The sequence below is a fragment of the Zingiber officinale genome, chromosome 6B (genome assembly GCF_018446385.1).
Source record: "Zingiber officinale cultivar Zhangliang chromosome 6B, Zo_v1.1, whole genome shotgun sequence".
In the NCBI taxonomy this organism is placed as follows: Eukaryota; Viridiplantae; Streptophyta; class Magnoliopsida; order Zingiberales; family Zingiberaceae; genus Zingiber; species Zingiber officinale.
This window is the reverse complement of record NC_055996.1, coordinates 99,371,846-99,397,150: the sequence shown is the minus strand read 5'-3', so window position 1 is coordinate 99,397,150 and position 25,305 is coordinate 99,371,846. Positions and strand designations below refer to the sequence as shown.

The 25,305-nt window shown below is 34.9% G+C and overlaps 2 protein-coding genes across 3 annotated transcripts; both read right to left on the bottom strand.

Moving 5' to 3' along the window:
• Nucleotides 1–315: 315 nt before the first annotated feature.
• LOC121988441 (probable cyclic nucleotide-gated ion channel 20, chloroplastic) lies at nucleotides 316–19,494 on the bottom strand. Of its 2 annotated transcripts, XM_042541871.1 has the most exons (13): nucleotides 19,347–19,494; nucleotides 19,087–19,269; nucleotides 18,450–18,638; nucleotides 16,963–17,061; nucleotides 16,229–16,366; nucleotides 7,827–8,075; nucleotides 6,324–6,575; nucleotides 3,326–3,471; nucleotides 2,658–2,735; nucleotides 2,283–2,412; nucleotides 1,510–1,756; nucleotides 1,140–1,302; nucleotides 316–776 (listed from the first exon to the last, which is right to left on the bottom strand). In XM_042541871.1, the coding sequence occupies exons 1-13, from the start codon at nucleotides 19,365–19,367 to the stop codon at nucleotides 674–676; spliced, it is 1,998 nt and encodes a 665-aa protein (XP_042397805.1). In that variant the 5' UTR covers nucleotides 19,368–19,494; the 3' UTR covers nucleotides 316–673. The 2 variants fall into 2 exon arrangements, with proteins under 2 accessions (XP_042397805.1, XP_042397806.1); XM_042541872.1 differs by lacking the exon at nucleotides 18,450–18,638.
• Nucleotides 19,495–20,846: 1,352 nt separating this feature from the next.
• Nucleotides 20,847–24,135, bottom strand: LOC121988442 (actin-like). Its single transcript, XM_042541873.1, has 5 exons — nucleotides 23,864–24,135; nucleotides 23,385–23,453; nucleotides 22,769–23,162; nucleotides 21,295–21,908; nucleotides 20,847–21,197 (listed from the first exon to the last, which is right to left on the bottom strand). Exons 2-5 carry the CDS (start codon nucleotides 23,442–23,444, stop codon nucleotides 21,132–21,134), a joined length of 1,134 nt encoding a protein of 377 aa, XP_042397807.1. The 5' UTR covers nucleotides 23,445–23,453; nucleotides 23,864–24,135; the 3' UTR covers nucleotides 20,847–21,131.
• Between the last annotated feature and the right edge of the window lie 1,170 nt (nucleotides 24,136–25,305).

Below are 25,305 nucleotides of genomic sequence, written 5' to 3'. Positions count from 1 at the left end.
TCAAAATCAATCGAGCATTTTCAACCATTAATTCCTTTTTTATTTATTCGTTATCCTCTCGCATGTATTTTGCATACTCAGCCTTTTCTCCATTTTTATTCGACGTCATCAATATGTTTGAGTATATTATTAGTCCACTAAACCTAAGCATCCATTACACCTTTAATTTCTACCCATATAATGACTTCTCGATCATTTGATCAAGATAAGTGAGTTGTGATCTTAAAAGCGATACACATATTTTATCACCTTTAAGATTAGTTCTTTTTTAATTGCTTGTAATTTTCCAATAAATCAAATACATAATCCATAAGAACACATGTTATATTCCATAAACCAATTACAAAATAGACGTTTCTGTTTTCTTTCCAGTGAGTTGTTCCATGTGTTAGGAATAGTTATTCCATTCTTTACCTAACTCCATGAAATCAAATACACTACAGCAGGAGTGTAACTCAATTGAGATTACACAAAGCAATACTGGTTGCTCTAAAACTCATCCACTGCCTCAACTGCTGGATGATTGAATCTATGCAAGACAACAGCATCAAAGACGACCTTCGTCGTATCATGTATAAACTCTAAAGAGTCTAGTATGACTATGGACATGAAAGCATTTGTAGTTGAACATGAAGAATGTTTGGTGATGAGGATGAGAACTATAATTATCAGATCAATTATTCGGGGTATTAGTCCGCGTTAGACGCTTCTGCCGATATCTCCAAGCTACTTGAATGCGAGTTACAGCGATGTTGCGCCAATACGGGGATTCGTACCTGGTACACAAATGCCAAGGCAATATTAGATGTTTCAGTTACACAAAATGTAACTATAATGAGCAATTTAAAGGAATACTGGAAGCCTTCAAATGATTGCAGTCACGCAATCCAAATGCAAAATGGGTTTCGTTCCTCCGAAACAAGAATAGATAGATGGTATATGCCAATCTACCATGTCGCACCACAAACATCAATGCATTTTTTGTACATTAATACTTGCAAAAAATGTATCAAATGTTGTTTCCATCAATTTGCTGCAATCCAGAAAATTAGCTTTCCTTCAGCAGGGTTTAGAGGGTCAAATAGCAGCATGACGTTCATTAGCAGAGTGCATTGTGTTCCAAAGAAACTAAAATTTACCTGATAGCACCCTGCACACGTGGGTTTCTCAAGAACCGGGAGAATAAAGCAGTAACTTCTTCTAGATCAGCAGCACGTAGAACAAATGCTTCGACATTTGTTAGGCATCTGACAGTACGAGTAGAAAACAACCGCGATCCATGGAACCGAATTTTTCCTCCCTCTGCAGGGACGTGAAATCCCCAGAAAACAAGATTTTAGCATGCTTCTGTGAATCTATATAGAGTTATGATTCAAGACAGTATATAAGGTATTTCTATACAGGGTACTCGATAATGTCATAGGTAAATTACACCCTCGAGCAGTTAAAACAATCTTAACACTATCATAATGGCTCACAAGCATTGCAAGAATCTTAAGGCGAAACTACCTCTATTTATTGAAGTGTGCTCGAGACACCATGTTAGAAGCTCCTCACCACATACATCTCCCTCTGCAAGGGGAGCTATGTTTCCATCTGCTCCAATACTTTCCAATTTTCCGCGGACAACAAAAACCATCTTCTCGACTGAACCTCCCTTGTAGAAGATGTCACTTCCTCTAATATACAAGTTTTGCTTCAACTTCTCGTACACAGCATCTAACATTGGCTCATCCATTAGGGAGAAAATGCGGACCTTGAAACCAAATCAAATTCTTCATTATTGGATTTTGATGAATATACATAAAGTACAATGAGGACAACATATGGACTTGCATTCAAAAGAAAATTATTAAGACATACTTGAAGATAAAGTCAAAGTAAACTTTGGGTTAATGCTACTAATTGCATCTTTTTCTCTAATTTTGATACAAGATTTGTAAGAGAACAAACAATGCAGAAATCTGTGAGACAAACAAATTACTTGCTGCAAAGCCAATTGACAAACTTGATATGTCCTGAACCGAGTTGGACTGTAGTGCATATTATGCAGATCAATGGCATGGGCATTATACTTTTTGGCCATATTAGTAGATTTACCAAGATGATCATTTTAACCAGGAATAGCATTGTGCCTATCACATGCGCCATGTGCCTATCATAATGTGCCACTCCATGTTACAACATGGTTCCATTATCCATATTGGACTATTGGAGTAGTGATTTAATTCTAGTTTAACCAAAGGCTGCAATCTAAGATATGCAATGTGTTAGTAACTAACATTGTTGAGAAACCCAAAGAAATGGCGATGTATTTCTCTCTGCACGTCCTCCGGAAAATTTTCTAGTAACTTTTCTTCCTCAATGCCACGGGCAGCAGCCCAAGTAAATCTCTCAGCCTGTCTTACTTTCCTGCAATATCAAAGAACAGATCTGTCAAACCAAAAATTTCAACCAGTGGAATAGAGAAGCAATACAAAAAAATATTAAAAAGAAACAGACAATGATAAAGGCAGAATTCTCAAGCTTCAAAATTACTTCAGATGTCAATTATTTTTCTTAATCAGTTTATCATTTATTATAATCAAGTAAAATCTTGCTCAATCAACCATTTATTATCATGATATGTGACAGTATAAGAATTGAAGCAGGCAAACCTTCTTAATGCTTCAGGTAATCTCCGATGGCTCATCCATCTTTCAACATCACGCCGTCGAAGTTGCATTTCTACCCTCCTTGGATAGAAAACAAAAAGAATGAGAAGTTCATGGATCAAAGTCCAGAAACATTATTTCTTGTATCCTTAAACATTCATAATTTTGTAAAACCATTAACCTTTGCTTAACCATTAGATAGTCGAGTATTACAAATCAAAGAAATTACTAAATTAAGTCTTCCATGATATTTATATAAGAGATTAAGAATGTATGTTGAAGAAACTGAAGATGTTCGATTGCATAGAGCTCAATGGAGGCTAAACCCCAAATAGTTGGGACTAACAGAGATTGATACTTCAATGCATAAATATAGACTTCTTGATGTGTATCGTTGAGTTCATCCTTATGACTTTTAATTCTTAATGATAATGTGGTAGTAACAGATATTTTGAAAAAGAATAAGACATAATAAAGTATCATACAAAATAAGAACGGCTATAATCGTGCAAATAGGATTACTGTATTTTCTGAAAAATGATCTTCAGTAAAATTTACCTTAACAATGCATATTATCATGGGTAAATTCAAAATCTGTTTCCTCCAAAAAATAAAAACCTTAATTATGGACCACATCAAAATTACAGAAGCTACAGTTGGAAGACTTTTACCTTCTTCCAAGAGACTGGAGAAAATTTTGCACATTCCCAATGAGCAGTGCAAAAAGCAGAAGTCCTAATCCAATGATTGCCATACAGAATAAAACTTCCCATGGAAAATAACTCGGAACTTGATTACCAGCAAAGGTACTGATTTGCTAGAAAAACAAAAGAGTCTAAAAATTAAACATCGTGAAAACAATGGTGTTTTTCTGCTTATGTTGACAAATATTCAGACTCCAGAAATGAATCATAAATAAAAATGTTACAAGCTGCTCATGCATATAAAAAAAATTAATTGTTGTATAGTTTGCAACAATTGAAGTAGATGAAAGTTCTACAACACTAGCAAGTTAAACAAGACAAATTCCTACTGATCGTACCTTGAATATGCAAACTATAGATGAAGACCTTTGAAGAGACAACTGAATATGGGGAAAATTTGTGTATATGATTATTGAATTACAAAAGGAGAAGACAATGTACATATATATGAGATCAGTTCAAACTAATCTAGGAAACTAAATATATAATCAATCATACAAATTGAAAAACACATTATTTCTAAACATCATCATATCCCTTTCCTCGATTATGAGATCTTTCAATTCTTTCCCATAATAACCTTGGGCATTTAGAATGGATTTACTAACCAAATTAAAAAGCAAAAAAAAATTTCCATAGAAGCTGAATGTTTGACATTTTATTTTATTTTTATATATTTGCAATTTTGAAGAACTTATAAAGTATGAAAAAGGTTTATATTTCATGTCTAACATTAAAGGTAAATCAAGACAAGCAAATAATCCCCTAAAATTCTCATTTCTCACATCAGGATTTTTAATGTACCAATGTTCGTTTACGTCAACACTACTGTACGTGTGATAGGAAGAAAAAATAATAATAATTTATTCACATGTGCAAAAAGAAAGAACAATTGCTAGCCACAGTTTCGACGTATGGTACTAGTGGAATTGGGTTGGGAAGGAAAAGGACAAAAAAGAAGAATAAGAAGATAACACATGTATTTCTAACTCCCATACGGAATCATACAATTTTCACATTGTATTGCACAAACAAAAAGGCAACCCGATGCACAAAGCTTCTGCAAATGTGGGGTCACGGGGAAGGGTCTATTGTACGCAACCTTATGTTGCTTTGCAAGAGATTGTTTCTGATACTTGAACCCGTGACCCTAGGTCACATGATAATAATTTTACCGTTGCGGCAAGATTCCCCTTTATTGTATTGCATGAACAAAAGCTAACAAAATAATAAACATTATTTCAACACCTTGACGCATTTTGTAGCATGTTAAGGGAAGTCGAATGTTAGTATGACACGAGATTTAGGGCATGATTGACACAACACAAGATAGATTACTTGTGTCAAGTAGTTTTGGGTAGTTTCGAGTTCTGATAATTTATTGAAATGATGCATTTCGACTGTGCCACCCAACACAATAAGAGATTTCAAACTATGATGCCAAGTGACCAGATCAAAAGTACTTGTCGCCTCAAAAATAGATTTTGCTAAATTAAATTTCTTTATCATTTGTGATTTATAAGGTTTCATTTTACTTTAATCATAGGATGGATAGCTTTAGATTACTATACATTGTAAATGCTATTTAAATTGATTCTGCAACACATTACGATGAACATGTTTGTCCCAACTATATAGTGTTGGAGTGATGGAATTCATCTCTCCATTAAATTCTAAACAAAGTTATATTACTTGTAGTATTCAAAACAATTAAATTATTTTTTATTATATGAACTAAAGTTTGCTTTTGTCTCCAACTAACTCTTTCACCTTCTACTCTAATTGATTCAACTAATTTTAAATATGTCAACAAAATGACATAGGACAATTTTTATAATGTATACAAAAAACATATATATAACATTATAAAAACGATTTAATTCCAAACATGGGAAAAGTGCATGGATTATTTCAATTAAAATATTTTTCTAATTTTTTTTTATCAAATATAAGCTTTTGAACACTTTTCAATTATAACCGCTTGTTAGCCTTATTTAAATTCATTATTATCACATGCCACATGGCCTAAATAAACTATTGACATGATTTGTATACCCTTGGAAAACATGACAATCCACATTAGATTTACATTGTTTAGGCATAGTATAGATTTCAGATAATAAACTTTAGCAGTCACAACGAATGACTTCAATTTCACTCCAATTTTCCTATAATAACCTTTTGAACTTATTTCAAGCATAACACATCGTTAGCCCTAACTAAGCAAACTATTGTTCTTTTTGACATATATTAAACACATGTCAGTTAGGTGCAATTAAATATTATCTCTCTGACACACTGGTTATTTAAATTAATCAAACTCATTGCAAAGAAGCGATATTCAATGATACACTAGTATAAGTGGCATATCATTGAATGTAATAGCGGACCTTAATATTAGGGTTAAAATATCATTTAGCATCATATGACACTAGATTAGTGTTGACATGTATCCCACATCAGTTAAAGAGAGCTATCTTCTATTGATAAATGGTCCCAACTGATTAAAGGTCATTTTTGGAGAAACATAGCAAAAACCCTTGCAATCAAGGTAAATTTTCAAATTTGATACATGACCATAAATCCCAAAAGCCTATGGTTGTAGAAAAAACTAAGTTTAGATGTTCATAATTTAACATATTCCTATCATCAGACAACCCAAACTAACCACACACAAACAGGTGCAGGATGGATAAATTCTTCTAGACGCTACCCAATAAAAAAAAATCAAGGTCACGAAAAACAAAATAGAAGCTTAGCCAGTAATAAACTCCTTTGCCTGTCCTTTGAATCATTAAATGACTGGATTGACAACTAATTCCAAAAACATAACCTAGTATTGATCTATGATTTAGCAAGGCATCACAATTAAATAAAATTCCAACAGATAACTACTAGAAACTGGATGGATTATTTGAGGAAGAAAGATAATGTTGATTTTGGTAAAAGGTGTATATCAATATACCTGAAAACCCCAAAATAAAGAGTATACATATCTTTTTGCAGCACTAGGTTCTGTGGACAGCAGAACTAAATTTTGGTAAATTCCATAATTAAAGCCTCCATTAGCAGAATCAAAGCAAGAAGTAGAAGTGCTTTCATTTTTCCAACTATCCCTATCTTCTTGTGCATCAACTCCACGACCACAATCTATCATAATTCTACAACTTGTAACATTTGATGAAGCACAAGCATTTTGTAGACATTGATTTACTCTCTGGAAAAAAAAAGAAGGATTTTTAATAATAGTTATGATGATGGCATCTAGGACAGATTTAAACATGCACAAAAGTGCAGAAACTCACACTGATTTTATCAACAAGATAGTGTTCAAGTATGCAACAATTATGTAGTGAACAAGCTTCTAAATGATAATAGTATTACTATTTCAAAGCAAGTGAACAACGATTGTAATATAAGTATTTACTATTAAATTAGTTCATCCGAGAAATTATACCCTAGAACCCATTTATGTAATTGTCAAAAAGAAGGAAAAAGTTGCACATGATTTTTTTACTCAATAAAAAATCTCTAATAGAGTTCACAGAGATCTAATGATTTGGCAATACTAGAAAAAGAAGGATCCTATAGATATTAATAGCGACAAATCACTTGACCTTGCTTTAGCATTATTAGAATAGAATATCCAGAAAGTTCAAATGTTCAATTTGCACAAATTATTGGGAAATAAATCACTTAATTGTTTTCTAAAACTGGAAGTGAGAAAAAGTAATAAATTGAAGATTATGATTTCACAATCAACTTTTCTCTACAAGTCAAATTCCTTCATAGAAGTCTTAAAAGTAAGACCCGCTAGTAATCAATTCTGTTTTATACCAACAACAAAGAAACTATTTCTCATGCTGATTACTAAGAGTTAGAAGAAGAGAGGTCATACACAAGGTTTTATCTATTCAAAAGGCACCAATAGAGTTCCACTGAAACTGAATGGCTTCTAACAGTTGTTGGGGAACAACACATTTTAGATAAAAGAATATACATAGTTTGTGTATCAATGTCATCAAAAGTCTAAGGGAAAATATCAAGGCATAAAAATGCTGCAAATAATGATACTTCTACTTGCATCATTTTCTAAAGTGCATAATCTGTTTTGAAATTATCGCTACGTCTAATTTGTCATAATGTTCCTGAAACTATATAATTTTATCACTTTCTGATATTTCCCATAAGTCCGTATTAGTGTACCCATGCAAGCCAGAAAAGAGCAAGGCTTGCTTTCAAAGGATAAGCATAAAATATCATTCAGTAGGTGTTAATATGAAGTTGGACCAGGACTAGCATATGACAATTCATGATAAAATCTCACCATAAAATTATCAGTCTACAAAAATAGAGAGAAAAATTAAAAAAAAATGAAATAATCATATTTACAAGGAATGTTGATAGTCTCCTATAGAAAAAAAGAATTATAAATCCCTTAAAAAAGCAATATTCAAGACCTAACAACCTGCAAGCCAAAAAGGTACCAACATGAACCCACTACATGCCCAGCCAACACAAACATAAGAAGATTAATGACAAAGTTTGCCCATGCTGATTCAAAGATGAAACCACTTGCAGACTGCCCGCCGAGCAATGGAATAAATCTAATTAGTCGTGGGATATATTGAAGGAGGACTGTGACACGTAAAAGATTTTTGGCATAATTTGCTTCTGAAGATCCCATATAACTTGGTAGCACTGCTAATATCATTACCTTCATAACATGGAAGACAAAATGAGTGTCCATGAATAGCCAATAAATTTGAAGCATTAGACATCAAGACATATTTACATCATTCTGTGTAAGAGTTTAAACTGAAGTTCCATAAATAGTCTGAAAGAAGCTTATCAAAAGTCTCATTGAGCTTAATTCAGTTGGAGCATGAAAACTGGTGTACCATATTTTTTTTTAAAGATGGTCAAGTTAAGCTCTTACCAAGTTAGCTAACCTTGAATTTACAAGCCTCTTAACCATATTAGAAACAAGCTCCAAAAAAGAGTAAGCTTATTATGGTCTGCTATTCAAAAACTTATCTGCATGTTTGTTTTCGGTAATGTCAAAAGACTCAAACACTAATTTATACATCTATTATTAGAGTAACATACACAAAAGAGATTGTGAGTGCCAGAGACCTAATTGTAAATACTACTACTATGACCTACTTGTACATACTATATAACAAGGTGTAAAGTAAAATTATTGATGAATAATAAACATAGGTAAAGGTACCAGAGTATCAAATCTTAACAATTTCACTTCCCATTGCAATATGGTATCTAAGCCTTTATTGTCGTTGTGATACCTGAGCCTTTCTCTTCCCAATGATTCCATATAATACAAGTATAAAGCGTAAGTTTTCGTTGATGAATAATAAATATAGGTAGAAGAGACTACTTGGGATATCAAGTCTTAATAATCTCCCCATCATAATATGGTATTGGAGACATTCTCATAGTTTTCAAATGAAATCTTCATTAGTCAAATGCTAGCAGTCCTGACACACACTTCTCCTTCTTGCAATTCAATTGTTCACAGCGAGCAGCTTCTGCTTGCAAACCAATCAAGCATCTATCCATTGGTAGCAAAAGTGACCCCTGTTGAGCAACATTATCAGACGCTCAGCTTCCTCCAACTATCTTGAGGGCATCACACCATCTTGATTCATCAGTAATAGTAGTGATCCATAACATTAGCTCTCAACTCTGACGTCTCCTCCTTTCCATGCAGAAGCAAAAAGATAGTAACCCGGTTGCATAGAGTAAAACATCTGCCAGGACCGTCATTCACTCAGCTTCCATATACCCCCCAACACTCGTCATAGTCGGATGCTACTGAGGCCACTAGATCACAGAGAGGCCCTTAGCTCCATGTGATTAGCACAAGCATCCTACCATACCATCCAAAAAGTGAACTGGATATGAGACACCTGTCTACTGGATTAATCTAGACCTGAATATTCTTCCATAGTGAAGAAAGATCTCCCACATTAGCTATTTTTTCTTCACAACTTCACCTGCTCGTGTATGGGGAATTCTTCAAGAACTACGTTCGATCCCAAGTCTGGTAATCCTCAACTACTTCTCAATTACCATTCACCATCAGCCTTTTTGGCCTTTCAGTCTCTATGATAATTACCACAAAGAAGTTGAAGGAGAAGTTGAATGAGAAAAAGTATGCTTAATGAGCTACAACTATTCATGTTTAGTTCATAGGCCAAGGTCAAGTAGAGCATCACACCACCTGAGCATCGAGATTCTTGAGTCAACCAAAGCCTCTCAGTAGTGTATTGATGCACAACTGTTCGACCTCCTTTAGCAGTTCATTGATTTTGATATCATGAGCATATTCTAGTGCATCTCATACTATGAGACTTGGATATAGTCTCACGATCAATACATGAGCACTATATCTCAAGCCTACAATGTGATTGATAGTCTCGACTCTCTTCTAACTTCAGTAGTTAGACACAATAATGATTTCAAGATATCTTCTCAATCACATCTGATGTTAAAGTTATACAAGATCATTTTTGCAAGCTTCTCATTGTTATATTTTTTCATATGGTTCACTCTAGTTGGGGTCTCTGAAGACTCAAATTTTGGAGGCACCTCAAGTTCCACTATGTTTATATGAGGATGTCGAGGATGACATCACATCTATACTATCATTTTACTCCTCAACACATTTTACTCCTCAACGTGTTAATCTTGTAATTTGTAACTATGAGGTAGTTCCCTAACCCATCTTCTATACCTCATGATCATTTGAAGACAACCTTAAGAATTTTATGGTACATAAAGAACACTAAGGAAAGGACATTTATATGAGGATTGAGGTCACCTTTAGATTGTAAGATATATTGACATTTTCAGGATGCCCCTAATAACCAACGAATGACAAGTGTTTTCCTTGTGTAGATCCTATTTCAATAGGAACTTGATGGATCGATCCGCCTACACGTCTTGCTTTTACCGCCATATCAGGAGTTACTCTACATATTTCTTAACATAAAATAGATAGTCGATTTATTTTTGTCTTTTGTTGAATCTTTTTCATGTCTCCATAGAAAATTCGATAGCAAATGATTTTTTTTCCATGTATATATTGGTAGGTTCACCTATGGATAAAAGGCCCATATAGGGATATCCCGTTCTTCTTAGAGGTAATTTGATTTCATGGAAAAGCAAAAAGCACTAGGAAGTGTAAAGGCATAATATAGGAGTATTACCCCTAGCTACATGTGAGTTTATGCAGAATATTAATCAATTGATGACTAAGCTATAAAATGTTTCTAACAGATCATGTAGTTGTACTATGAATCTATGACAATCAAGTTTTTATGTACAGAGCCCCTAATCTAGTATTGCATGTGGAACAAACCATATAGATTAATTGCCACTTTATGAGAGGAAAAGTACAATATTTGCTACAAAATTTGTCAGTTTTAGTGTTTGGTTAACAAATTCATGGACCAAACACTTAAAAGATCATACAATTGAGTACATATGTAATAAATTGAATGAGCCAATTTGAGGGGAAGTGTTAGGGACCAAATTATACACATAGTTTAAAATCTTGTATAGTGGCGAGTGATACAGTCAAAGCTTATGATTTTGATAACTTACCAAAAGTCGATATTAATCGTCACTGAGATAATATCTCCTATGTTGTGTCAATCATGTCGACAAGGATCATTTCATACCAAAACTTAACACACCTTGGCATACTAAAATTGAGATAACTTTTTTTTTTGGTAATTTGTCTCCAGATAAAATAATATCAAAATCATAGCATTCCAGATGGAAGGCAACCATTGAATTAATTATATAGTTGTCTTATCTTTTTCTTCCTTATTTGTTTCCTCCTTCCACCACCAATTTGCTACCGACACCATACATCAGAACGTCAACATGATACTGAAAACGTATCTATTAAATCAAAGACCAAAACATTGATACAACTCAAGATTTCAAACCTTGATTATCCATATGAGAATCCTACTTATAAATAGTTAAATACCATGTAATACTAACAATCATAGTTGAGTGGATTACTTGGGTACTAAAGCCTAATAATTTTCCCATGACAAGAATAAATAATAGATTAAAGAACAAAAATAATAACAACAACTATATATCCCACCTATTCAATGTTGGAGATACTATATCATTGAGACCTATCTAAAGTCATGTTATTAGTAATATATTGGTCATTGATCTCTTTTAATTATATTAAGTCAATTTCTCTTTTACCTTCTTTTATGTAATGGAGAGAAGAAAATGGATAGCGTAAAAGTAACAACAACAACAACAACAACCAAGCCTTTTCCCACTAGGTGGGGTCGGCTGTATGAATCCTTTTACGCCATTGAGCTCTATCTCCTATTATATCATCATCTATATTTAAATATATTTTATCTTGTTTTATTGTTGCTAACCAAGTCTTTTTTGGTCTTCCTCTTCCTCGTTTGATATGCATATTTATCATAGTTTCACATCGCCTAACTGGAGCATTTATTGGTCGTCTAAGTACATGTTCGTACCATCTTAAACGTGTCTCTCGGAGTTTTCCCTCAATAGATGCAACTCCGACTTTCTCTCTAATGCTCTCATTTCTTATTTTGTCCATCTTTGTATGTCCACACATCCACCTTAACATCCTCATCTCTGCAACTCTCATCTTCTGCTCGTGTGCTCGAGTCATAGCCCAACATTCAGCTCCATATAACATAGCAGGTCTAACTGCGGTTTTATAGAACTTACCTTTAAGTTTAAGAGGTACTTTACGGTCACATAAAACACTCGACGCTCCCCTCCATTTCACCCATCCTGCTTGTATTCTATGTAAGACATCTCTCTCAATCCCTCCATCATTTTGTAAAAATGATCCTAAATATTTAAATCGCTCGGTTCCAGGCAACTCGTCCTCTCCTATCTTAACAATTGTTTCATTACTTCTAATATTGCTAAACTTAAATTCCATATATTCTGTCTTTAATCTACTAAGCTTAAAACCTTTCCCTTCTAGTGTTTCCCTCTAAGATTCTAGCTTAGCATTTACTCCTTCACGTGTCTCATCTACCAAAATAATATCATCTGCAAACAACATGCACCACGGTACTGTGTCTTGAATGTGCGCAGTGAGTTCGTCCATAATTAGTGTAAAAAGATAGGGACTTAGAGCTGATCCTTGATGTAACCCTATCTTTATTGGAAATGCTTCAGTTACTCCGCCTGAAGTCTTTACTCTGGTCGTTACATCCTCGTACATATCCTTAATTAGTTCAATATATGTTACGCTAACACCTCTCTTTTCTAAAATTCGCCATATAATTTCTCTTGGGACTTTATCATACGCTTTTTCTAAGTCAATGAATACCATGTGTAGATCTTGTTTTTGCTCCCGATAGCGTAAAAGTAACAAAGTTAAAGAAATAAATTGAAGAATAATTTGAGATTTATGCATCTATAATTAAAGAAAATACATTAGAGAATAATTTGAGATTGGCGCATTTGCAATTAAATTTTAAATTCAATTTTTATTATTTGGTAATTTACAATTGCAACATTTTACTTTTTGATAAATAATTAAGGATTATGTATTTTCCATGCATGTTCTTCTAATTTGGACTACTTATTTTCTCATTTGCTTTAGGATTGCATCTATAAAAGAAGTTTAGAGTCTGTGTAACTAACATCTTGCGGTCAATAATAATTTGGAATTATTTTTCTCAGTGAGAGAGAGTTTACTCTGTGTGGGATTCATTCGCTTGTTCGTCTATCGTACTACATCATTATCCAACACATTTTAAATGATAAACATATTTAAATTCAATAGTGACAAACATTATTTATCGTACATTAACGTCTTCATACTAGCTTAACCAAAATTCTCTCATTTTATCAACTACTTTGGCTACACCTACTTGTTCAATATCAAGAACATTTCTTTACATCTCCTATAGTAACCTATTACGACCAACTCAATATCTTCACCTCTAGTACATAAATACGTATCTTGGCAAAAATAAATATAAAAACTTTTTAAGTGTATTATTTCTGTTATGAGCAACACGTGACCCTCAAAACATCAGCTAAAATGCAGTTTTATTAATTTTTCATACAGATTAAGGGGCATAGAATGATTAAGTCAATATAACAAACACATTGTCAACTTCATTTGAACACTTAAGATCTTGACCAAAATCAAGATAGTTTTAAGTCTACATTTTTAGGAGCTGATCATGCATCCAAGCACATTGTCCTTCCAACTTCAATTCATTCTTAAACCTGCTCCAGTCTCCTATTTGTTGTAATTTCTCCTTGTTTTTTCAACCCTTCTCCACTATAAAGCTTCCTATTTTACTTTGTGTCAATTCTCTTCTCAATCTGAAATCATTATAATAAAAATATAAAATCATGTAGATTGTCATAAGAAACTAACAAAGAAGTCTTTAAGAAGGTCATCCAATGGATACCACATGCTGTGGGATGACAATGACAAATATTTAGTAGAGCCCAATCTCTTGAAAAATGTCTAATCATTAGGGTGTGCTGAAAATGTCTAATCATTAGGGTGTGCTACCTTTTACTCGTAAGCACACCACACAATCCTTATTGGCATGTGATGAAGGATTAAGTCCACGTGGGTGGGCTTAATCCGATTAAGTCCACGTGGGTGGGCTTAATCTACATAAGGTGGACTTTCATTTGATTAACACACACACACACACAACTAATTATCATTAAGGAACTAAACCCCAATTAAGTGATCTAATGCTTTTAGCATGAAGGGGGTTTAGATTATCGGATGTGGATTCAATGTGTAGATTCGTTAACCCGGTTCATTAACATTAATGGGTTGTTAATGATTATGGGCTTTTATGTGGATGATCCCTATAGGATGGGCTTGGTATATAAGGGAAGAAGCTACCAATTAGGGTATAATCTTGAACCTTGGAATTCAAGAGAGAGCTTCTTCTTCCTCCTCTCTTCCCCATCAAGGACAATGGCTAATGCGATGGATTTAGGTTAGACCATTCGTTTTCCATTGCTTTCGATTTCTATCCAATGTAGCTCTTATGGATGATGATAACTAGATCCGTAGATGCATCCTTTAGTTTGTTTTGATGTATCTACATTGCTTTCATGTGAGACTATGCATTCCATGAATTTGAATAATGACAAACAGTAATCATCATAAATGAACATATTCATACAAGCTTGACCATATTTCTCTCATTTTAAAACATTTCTTTTCAGCTTCCCTAATAACCTCGTATGGCCAACTCAATATTTTCACCTCTAGATCATAAACTTTGGTATGCACTCGTGCAAAATAAATAAAAAATAACTTTTATATGTATTATTTCTGTTATGCGCACCGCATGACCTTCCAAACATTAGTTATAATAAAAGTTGATTAGTTTTTCTTCTACATTAAGGGGCATAGAACGACCAAATCAATATGGCAAACACATTGCCAACTTCATTTGAACACTCTAAATAGTGAAGAAATTGAGATAGTTTTAAGTCTACACTTTTAGGAGCTAAGCAGCCACCCAAGCATTTTGTCCTTCCAACTTCAATTGTTAAAATACTGAATTTTTTCATGTATTAATTTATTTATTTTTGACGAATTGGGGATAATTTTCTCTCCACTCTTTCTCTCCCTCGTGTTTTCTCTTCAACTACTGCATGACAAGAATGCATCCACCCTTCCATGGGCCAATCTCTCCTCCCCTATCTTCTTCTTCTTTCTGTTGATCCTCCCGTTTTTCTTCTTCTTCCAGCATCAATCCAAAATCACCCATCACCAGCACTTCTCCTGCAGCCCTCCCTCTTCCTCCTTCCTCTATTTTCTTCTTCTTCCTCATTTTTCCGGCTGACAACAGCAACAACAACAACAACATCTCCTCTTCTTCCAGCATCATTCTAGCTGCCATCCCAGCACCAGAAAACCTATAGCCACTCCCTCTTCTTCTCCTTCCTTCTTCGTGTTTTTTCAGTGACAGGCCAACACCAGCAGACTTCTTCCTCTCTTCCAACCAAAAACAGCTAGCAACCTGATCGGCTGCAGCTCCTCTCTTCGCACTCTCCATGCCATTGCTCCTCTCTTAAACAAATTAAATTCAAGTATATATATCCTATTACCCACTTAGCAAATTTGTGCTTGCTTTTTATTTTTCTTAGCCTCTAGTTTTGCAGGCAAAGACATCCTTTTGATATCATAAATTGGTTTCAATTAGTTCATAGAATTGCTTAAAGATCTTAAGCTGTTGATTCCTGATTTGATTTTATTCCAATGTTTTCCATTCTATTCATATGATCTTTTATTTTATACAATTTTATTGTATTTGTAGTAAAATATAGGCAAATAAATATTTAAAATTTATTGAATTTCTTGATTATTATGAGTTAGTAATTGTTCATATGGCTCGGTTCCTTTTTATTACGCTGTCAACAAGTGAGGTACTTCTTAGTAAGTGGAAATTATACCTTCGGGCATGAAATCAATTCATTCTTAAACCTGCTCTAGTCTCCTATTCGTTGTAGTTTCTCTTGCAACATCCTTGATTTTTCCACCCTTCTGCACTACAAAACTTTCGGTATTTACTTTGTTTGAATTCTCTTCTTCTGAAATCATTACAATAAAAATTGAAAAACATGTAGATCCCCTCCCCCGCTCTAGAAATCACACTAAGCCCTTAATCAACGCATAATCCCACATACAACTTTTTCTCTTCTACTTTCCTACATTATTACTGAATCCACAATACCAACTCTTAAAACAACAAATTACTAAAGATTTTCTTAATATTGCATCAAATAAAGAAAACCTGAAGAATAGCCAAAAAAAATTCATACCTGAGGAAGTGGTAATAATATAAAAAAATCCAAGAAAAAGTATCCATATAGATAATTAAGAGCAATTTTCTTCGGCTGATCCACTAGATCCCCAGCACCCACCACTCTAGATTCAGGAGCAACATATGCCAGTCTAAACTGCACAGATGGGTCACATAAATGCCATTTACACATATTGAGGTATGGTATAAGTACAAGAAAAAGAAAAAATTGATACTTTTTCACACATTTACACTAAGGGATGTTGATTTTGTTGCATGGATCAACAAAAGGAAAAATGCATGTAAACATGAGAAGTTGCTTTCAGTTGTAACACTATTACACATATTCAGGTAAGTCTAATTATAAATTAGCAATTTAACATCATTGGTTAACAATCAGAGTCAAAAGAAGAATATTGTGACAATCAGAATTTTTTACTAACACATGCTTGTAGGTCAAACATTTGCAGATGATAGAGGAACATAGGAGTGCACAAGCTGGGTTTGTTTAGCTACTAAAACTCATTGAGATCAACATCAAATTTGGTTAGTTCTGACCTCTCTATAATGTTGCTTCACTACTAAAAAATTTCATGTTTATAAGTGGTGAATTGGTCACTAAAGTAGCTAATTGATGTACACTTTAAACAAGATGCTCAGTTAATAATGTATTAGGAAAAAGCTAACTAATAATCCTATCTAAAAAATTTCCGTTTATGATGGGAAAATAATGGCATTTTGTTCATATTTTACCTGAAGAACCATGTTCAACAAGTAAGTGAAATCAGTCATACTCCTTACGACTGCAATCGTAATTGCCAAAGACCAATTAAAAACTATACATTTGTTCTCCTGCATAAAATGAAAATGGTAAGTGATCTACATTCTGAAAGTTTCAAAAAAAAAAAAAAAACATAAATGCACCTAATTTCAGAAAAGTTAACATATAAATGGAATCTTTAGAAAATTCATTTTCAAGTAAATGATAAAGAAACATTAACAAAAATACGAAGTTATGTGATAAAGGCATCCATCATCTACTTTGTTGCAGGTTCGACTCAAAGTCAATCCAATTAAAATTACCAAGAGTTTGAGATTCTAGAAGGCTTCATTTAAGAGAGATCCAAGGTTGCTTGACCCTTATAAGCCTAGGAGAATCATTACCCCTATAAAATAAGGGGACTTAGCTATGTTTTAGGCATCTCTCTGTAGGTGCCCCAGACAGGATATGAAAGGGCTTAACACTTAGAACCATCATTGTATTATTATAATTAATTGAAGTGCTATAGAACACTATTGCTTAGGAGTGTGGATCACCCACAGAGCCTTTCATGTGTGTAAGTCTTGTTCATGACCTGTTAACCAAACTAATGTTAAGTTGGGTGCAGCGCCTTACTAATATTTTTTATCTTCTCTTATTCTCTATTCTGTGATGTTTATGATCCTCAGAAATTTAGAAACTCTTTTGATTCATCGATGCAATGGTCTTTCTACAATGAATCATGTCCATCAAAAGCAATAACATAATGCCTTCTGAAGTCTAATTGAGTATCTAGACAATGAAAACTTATCACACTACAACAAAAGTAGATTCACCTTTGTAGTATAGAAAGGCACAAGGTACAAAGTGGAACTTTGGAGAAATATAACTTGTTTAATGGGTATTAAATTGAATTATAGAGATTTTCATAGATTTTAACTCAATGCTTGAACAAATACACACTAGCTTTCAAAATTTTAATGAGGAGGACAAGGACAACATTAATTTATCAAAAGTATTGCTGTTAGATAAACTCAAACGAATTGCACCTAGATCAGGTATCCTAAAAGCAAATGAAATTATACATCTATGCATAATTGGGATTCTTGTGCACAAAGACCAAATCTAGGGGGAATAATCTAGCAACATTTTCCCAGATTGAGCTAGCCTACTCTTGCTGATTCTTTATTTCCCCAAAACATTACAGTGTGAGATAGAAACTTCTTGGCTTCCTATAATGGCAGTCAGTTAAAGGTGATTTCAGCTTCTTTGAAGAGTCTGAAAAATGGAAGTTGTAGTTTTTTATGTAAATTGGACATAATGTAATACTCTGAAGAAAAAGAATCGTCCAACATCTAATAATGCTCACTTGAGAAAATCGAGATAACTATATCAGACAAATATTTTCCACTTCAAGATTGTAAAACTACATGATAAAACCAAATATAAAGATTAGAGGTCAAAATAGGTAATAGTGTACCCCCTCTACTGACAGCAGAAAGAAAAACAGTGGGTCGATGAAGATTGCAACAAAGCAAGAAATGAGGTAGAATTTGTTCCATCGTTGCACAACTTTAGTGTGAGGATTCATGATGGGGAAATATGTATCAAGACGAGAAGCCCATTTTTTGGTCCAGCTATCATTATTCCCATATAGAATGTCACGGAGCTGCATGACACAAGAACAAAGGCAGGAGAATGTAAAAAGTGAGACTTCAAAAGCATTATCAATAATGGGGGCATTTGGAGATGAAGTATTTCTGAAAAACAACTAGTTTGTTAAATCATGCCATATACATGGAAAACCAATTAGAGGGACAGATGCACTGGAATTTCTAAATAAACAAATGAGAAGTTAATCATAGAAATAACGGTGTCAACTACATAAATCCACCCAAATGGGAGAACTAGGCCATCAACTTGATAGGTCAACCATTAGCATAAAGTGCTTAAGATCAAATTGATGGTAGTTCAGTTGCCTAAATTCTTCACTCCCCTTATCAGGTCACAACTTTTGATGTGGGGCTAAACTAAAATGTCAGAACCACACCCACCTAGGACTTAAGGTCCTCTTCAGATTTGAAATCTCTTTGAGCAAAAGGGAGGAAAAGTTGCACCTTTTTATCCATAGACATGGAGCCCCTTTGAAGTCCTCTTTTGGTTTTATAAGCTGAGGGGCACTCAGTGCAGTCAGGGTCATTGCATGATCCCAAAGGCCCAGACATCATCAGATGTTCACTTCTCTTGACATCAGTGCCATAGCGCGGATAGTCTCGATCAGCAAGATGTTTTCTATCCATCTACTTTACAACTACATTAAGCAACATAAACAACAAGGTAATCGAGAAGGGCAAGCTCTGGCGATCCCGATACAAACCTCGCGGCGACCTAGCAGCATAGGATGTGAGAATACCGATGGACCTACCGAGGGTACAGATACATTCGATCGCGGAGCTGCGTAGCGCAGGCGAGACTCCGGGGCGTCTCCTACCAAAGGAGGCGCCTCTCCATTGACCTGAGGCGGGCAGGGACTAAGGAAGCTCCCTCCCATGGGAGACGAAGAGTTTATATATTCCAAATTTTAATTTTTACTAAATTTCATTTTAGTACCCAACTGAAGGTAATTTTCTAAATATACTCTCGCCAAAGTTTAGCGACGGTTTCAAAATGCCTTCTTAAAATACTATTTTTTTCAAACTACTCCAAAATAGTTTATTACATTGACCCTCCCCGATGATGAACGAGTGATTTGAATGATAATATTTTATTTTTTTTGCTGAAATAAAGTATTTAATAGTAAAATAAAATTTACATAAAAAATATTTCGATAATCTTTTTTAAAGACTTACTTGAAGAGTATTTAATGTTTGCATGATATGATTTTAAAGATTTCTATGAGAACCATTCAATTCAATTCTAGTATGATTATTGTGATAAGTCCTCGTGACTTATTCTCTTCAAAAATATGGGCGACGTAATAACGATGTTACTTGTTTTTACCATCAAAGTATTCACTAACTGTAGTATACTTTATATTTTATCAAAATTTATCAAAATAATATATTTGTTGTCTAAAATGTCATTCTAAATAAGAAAAGAAAAGAAAACGAACGGGTCACTGTTAACTCGGTCAACGTCTTGACTTCGGGCACGTGTTCTCGTGAAGACTTTGGTGAATATTTTTAGGCAAAATCAAAATCATTTTTATGTAATAAATATTAGCTGAATTGGTATTTAGTTGTGTGATAGATTTTAGGAGGGTGGATTCTTGGTCCGTAAAGATTGAATTAATTCATGATCCAGTCTTTATATTAGTGGGGAAATGGATCCATACTTGTTAATAGATGAGGATTATTATTTTTCACCAATCCCTTCGTCCCGATTCAAGAGTGGATCAGGATAAAGAGATCAAAGGATCCGGATTCAGATTTGATGATAATTTACTTCCCTTCCATGTGACTTTAAGGGGAGGATAACACTATGGCCTGTGTACCTGCATGAACCTCCCTCCATATCCGTGGGGCCGGCACTAGGGGGGCCGCTAAGGTAGCGGATCTACCTTTTTTTTTTTAAGGGGAGGATAACAAATTTATTTGAGATAAAAATTAATTTTTGATTGTTGTATATCTTTGAAACAAAATTCCTTAGGAAAAGTTTTACTATCACTCCTGATATAAATTTACTTTATAATTTATTTTTTTTCATATAATTTGAAAATGAACTGTAAATAATATTCGAGATTAATGAAATCATCTTTTATTATAATTATAATGGAGCGGACACGAGAGCTTGGGGCGGACATGATGTACAGCATAAGTCTTGCTATCAATGTGTTACTTCGATCAACAAGCAAGAGAAGGAACGCAAAAGAAGAAAATTTGAAAAATTAATAGTTTAATACAAAATTAATTTCCCGTGGCACATTACAAAATATAGAGCAGAAAATAATAAGATTACAAGTTCCTCAAAAATAATGTTTAATTCAGGATTATTGAAAATATCCAATTAATCACTGGGAATAGAATTTTTAAAAAATAAATATATAATAATAATTGCAGATCACCATTAAGTAGACCTATCCAAGTGAGTAATTTGAACTGATCTCTTCGATGCGTTCTGCTGCGAACCATCTTATTGTTCTGGTAGTTGGTCGGAAGATGGTTTAGAAACATTTCCTGTGCACAATCGATGGACCGGACTCATCGTACTCTGCCTTTGCAATCCACATCTGCAATGCCGACGTTGTTTTTACGATTTCTGGAGGATATAATTTTAACAGTCTAAAAATTCCGAAGACGTCGATCTTTCAGTTGAAGAAGACATACCTGTTGGAACGTGCTGAGGGAAGCTAAAATGGAGCCTCCGATCCACACACTGTACTTCCTCTCCGGCGGCGCCACCACCTTAATCTTCATGCTGCTCGGCGCCAGCGCCGTGATCTCCTTGCTCATCCTGTCCGCGATCCCCGTGAACATGGTCGTCCCCCCGCTGAGCACGATGTTCCCGTACAAGTCCTTCCTTATGTCCACGTCGCACTTCATGATGGAATTATACGTGGTCTCGTGGATGCCGGCGGCTTCCATTCCGATCATCGACGGCTGGAAGAGCACCTCCGGGCAGCGGAACCGCTCGGCGCCGATGGTGATCACTTGGCCGTCGGGCAGCTCGTAGTTCTTCTCCACGGAGGAGCTGGTCTTGGCCATCTCCAGCTCCTGCTCGAAGTCGAGGGCGATGTAGGCGAGCTTCTCCTTGATGTCGCGCACGATTTCGCGTTCGGCCGTGGTGGTGAAGGAGTACCCGCGCTCCGTCAGGATCTTCATCAGCGCGTCGGTGAGGTCACGGCCGGCGAGGTCGAGACGGAGGATGGCGTGGGGGAGCGCGTAGCCCTCGTAGATGGGAACGGTGTGGCTGACACCGTCACCGGAGTCCAGCACAATGCCTGAGATACATGGCAACAGAGGTGAGTGCTAAATCTTTACACATTTTCTATTGGGCTGAGGAGAAATTGATAACTAAGATTCTGCATGATTACTGTCACTTATGAATTATGATTAAGTACCCATTGCGTTATTAGAGAATTGACAATGCATTGACGTGAGGTATTAGCTCAGATAATACAAGGATCTTGTGCGTACTCTAATAAATTAAAGATCACATTAATGAACAGGATCATATGGTTACTGAAGATGCAAAGGCACACTGTTTAACTATTCAAACTTAGTAGAGATGCTCATAGAATGTAACTCGATCTTCCTGGCATCAACTCCACACTAAACTAATCTTTATCTCATTCAATCAAAGTCTTCAAGGGATCGGTTAATTTAGTCAGTCATTATGAATAGATATCTACAAGTAGATACAAAGAAAAGCTTGTTTGAAATGCAAAAGCAAGTGCAAGATTATATATTGATACATTGACATAAAGTACTTAATTTTCAATTGATTGTAACAACATTTGGAGAAATCCAATGAGGAATCCGATGTCACTTCATCTATGTAACACCTCAAGTACTCCTCTAACTATATAGATTGATGGAGTAGATGAAATTCCATTAACCTCTTGCATATTTTTTCTACCATATTCTCATCTGATTAGGCATATTCTTTCTTCCATCTTACCATGCTACTGATGGAGAGGGGCATCTCTTACATTTGGAGCAGTGCCTAGCATGCTTCGAAGTTTATTTTTATTTTGTGCATTTTTCTCAAAACTTTTGTGTTAAATCTTATTAGCTATAGATCTAGCTCATAATCTGTTATATCTCAGCATAACATTGAAATATTGACAGCATAATTTACCTGTTGTTCGGCCACTAGCATAGAGAGAAAGAACAGCTTGGATGGCCACATACATTGCTGGAGCATTGAAAGTCTCAAACATGATCTGAGTCATCTTCTCACGATTAGCTTTGGGATTCAAAGGGGCTTCGGTGAGAAGAATAGGATGCTCTTCAGGTGCCACACGGAGCTCATTGTAGAAAGTGTGATGCCAAATCTTCTCCATATCATCCCAATTGTTAACAATGCCGTGCTCAATTGGATATTTCAGTGTTAGGATACCCCTTTTCGATTGAGCCTCATCACCTACATATGCATCTTTCTGGCCCATTCCTACCATCACACCAGTGTGGCGAGGTCGACCCACAATGCTAGGGAACACGGCTCTTGGCGCATCATCTCCCGCAAATCCAGCCTAAAGAATAAGCAATCAAGTTTACGTTATTCAGTTCAAGCCGGTGTGAAATCAAACAAGTGTTATACAGTGGCCGAATCATAGATTGGTTTCTTTGATCTATTCAAATACTTTGTTAAATTACTCAAACAAAAACAAGCTACTAGTGAACGCTCCTAATGCATTCATGGAAACATGAGACAGAATATATCAATCTTAAAAGATATAAAGGTGAAATTGTACCTTAACCATTCCAGTTCCATTGTCACAGACGAGGGGCTGGATATCCTCAGATTCTGCCATCTTCTATATCTGGCACGAAAGAAGATGCGAGCTTGAGATTGAAAGCAATTTGTCAGTTGTAAAAGGATGAACACAGAATTATCTGCGAAGCTATCAAACGCGATTCAAGGTAAACCAAATTATGCAAACTAGTAACCCAGCAACAAGCACCAATATATTGCAACTCCAACCTAAACTCTAGGAGAGACAGAAAAGGCAATAACAAAAAATCAGATCAAGCGAATCATTGATTTTCCTGGAAATAAATGGGCATTAAGATTGAGTCGCGCAAGCATTCAAGAGAACATACAGCCCGAGTTATGAGTCAAGACATCAGCCCCATTGATCAAAACGGAAGGGAAAACATGATGAACAAGGACCAAATATTTGATTTTGGAACGAGAAGCAACAGAGAGACGACAGGAGGATTGCGAGATTACCAGCAAACAAGAAACGGGGAGCCGGGGCGATACTGGAATCGGTCGATCGAGAACTCGCCTGTCGAATCTCCCACTATATGCCCGATCGCTTGACGCCGCGGCGCCAAAAGAGGGCAAGAGGAAGATGTGGCGCGAAATGGGATCGCAGGTTGCCCGAATCCCTCGCCGCCAAGAGGGCACGTAAAGTTGGGTCCGCCCGCATCCGCCGGCCCGCTACTCGGATTCAAGTCAATTCTCCCTCAGCGCCCCGATCCATCGCGACCGTTCGCTGGCGGTTCAATTCTCGGTGCCGGCCTGAGCCAACCATCGAGTAATTAATTTTCTTTAAAGGCTATTAATGTGTATATATACATATATTTCGAGAGCTACTAAATATCAACTTGTATAATTATTACAAACTAAATGCATCTTCCTAAATTATAATTGCTTTTTTGAATGCTTATTAATTGCTAAATTAAATTTACAAAAAAAATTTGAATGCGGGGACGGTGCACAGTTTTTACTGTAACGTGATGGACGTGCACGGCCATTAATATGGTACGACCGTGCGATGAATATTCCTAACGCCCACTTAATTATCAGTTATGAATTGGAATGAGCATAAATCAAAAGGCACCTAAATTATATAAATCATAAAAGACATCTTTTTCTCAAAGAAAAAAAAAGCAAACAACATTCTACCATATATTTTATTTTTGAGAATACCCTTACTTTCAAAGTTATTATAACAACTGTGACTAACTACTGTAACATATAAAAACTACTCAATAATTATTACAATATGTAACATTTAATATAATATTGTTGTAATAACTATGTGATAGTTTGTACTTCTTATAGTAGTAGTTACTATTTATTTTCAAATGATGTTAACCAATTTAAATTATTTCTGATGATAATGAAATTTAAATCATTTTGACTAAATTTGTAAAGACTATTTTGATATAATAGTATATATAATTTTTATAATTTAGATTTAACATTTAATTATAATTATTTTAAATGATTTGATTAATTTAAAATGATTTTGATAAAATTTAAATAATTTTGATCATAACAAATATTTTGATACAATAAAGATCTTGTGTGTAATAATTTTGATTAAAATGAAATAATTGATTTTTTACATTGTAACAACTACCAATAGCTACTATACAATTGTACTTAAATATTAAATGCTAAATATCATTATATCAAAACACTCTTATCAAAATTGATGAAGTTTAAAATTACTTTAAAACAATTGAAATAATTATAACATTTTAAACATTATAGTAGCGGGTAGTAACTGCTATAAAATCATTAGAAGTAAGCAACAACCTTTTAATATCTTTTCAAACAGATTAATTAGTTCGATTAGATGAGAACTTAGGGGTACTATTTTGAAATTAATGAAGCTTTAGGAGGCAAGTTGTAAAGCCGTTAAAAAGTGCGGGGCCGTT

Coding starts and splice junctions, on each gene's coding strand:
- LOC121988442 (XM_042541873.1), bottom strand. CDS start 23,444: ATGGCAGAATCTGAGGATATCCAGCCCCTCGTCTGTGACAATGGAACT. Junction 21,909..22,768: donor TGCTAGTGGCCGAACAACAG/GTAAATTATGCT, acceptor CATGTATCTCAG/GCATTGTGCTGGACTCCGGT. Junction 21,198..21,294: donor CCCTCAGCACGTTCCAACAG/GTATGTCTTCTT, acceptor TCGGCATTGCAG/ATGTGGATTGCAAAGGCAGA.
- LOC121988441 (XM_042541871.1), bottom strand. CDS start 19,367: ATGCTGCTAGGTCGCCGCGAG. Junction 8,076..16,228: donor TATTATTACCACTTCCTCAG/GTATGAATTTTT, acceptor CATGTTATGAAG/GTAATGATATTAGCAGTGCT. Junction 2,413..2,657: donor TTACCTGAAGCATTAAGAAG/GTTTGCCTGCTT, acceptor TTGATATTGCAG/GAAAGTAAGACAGGCTGAGA.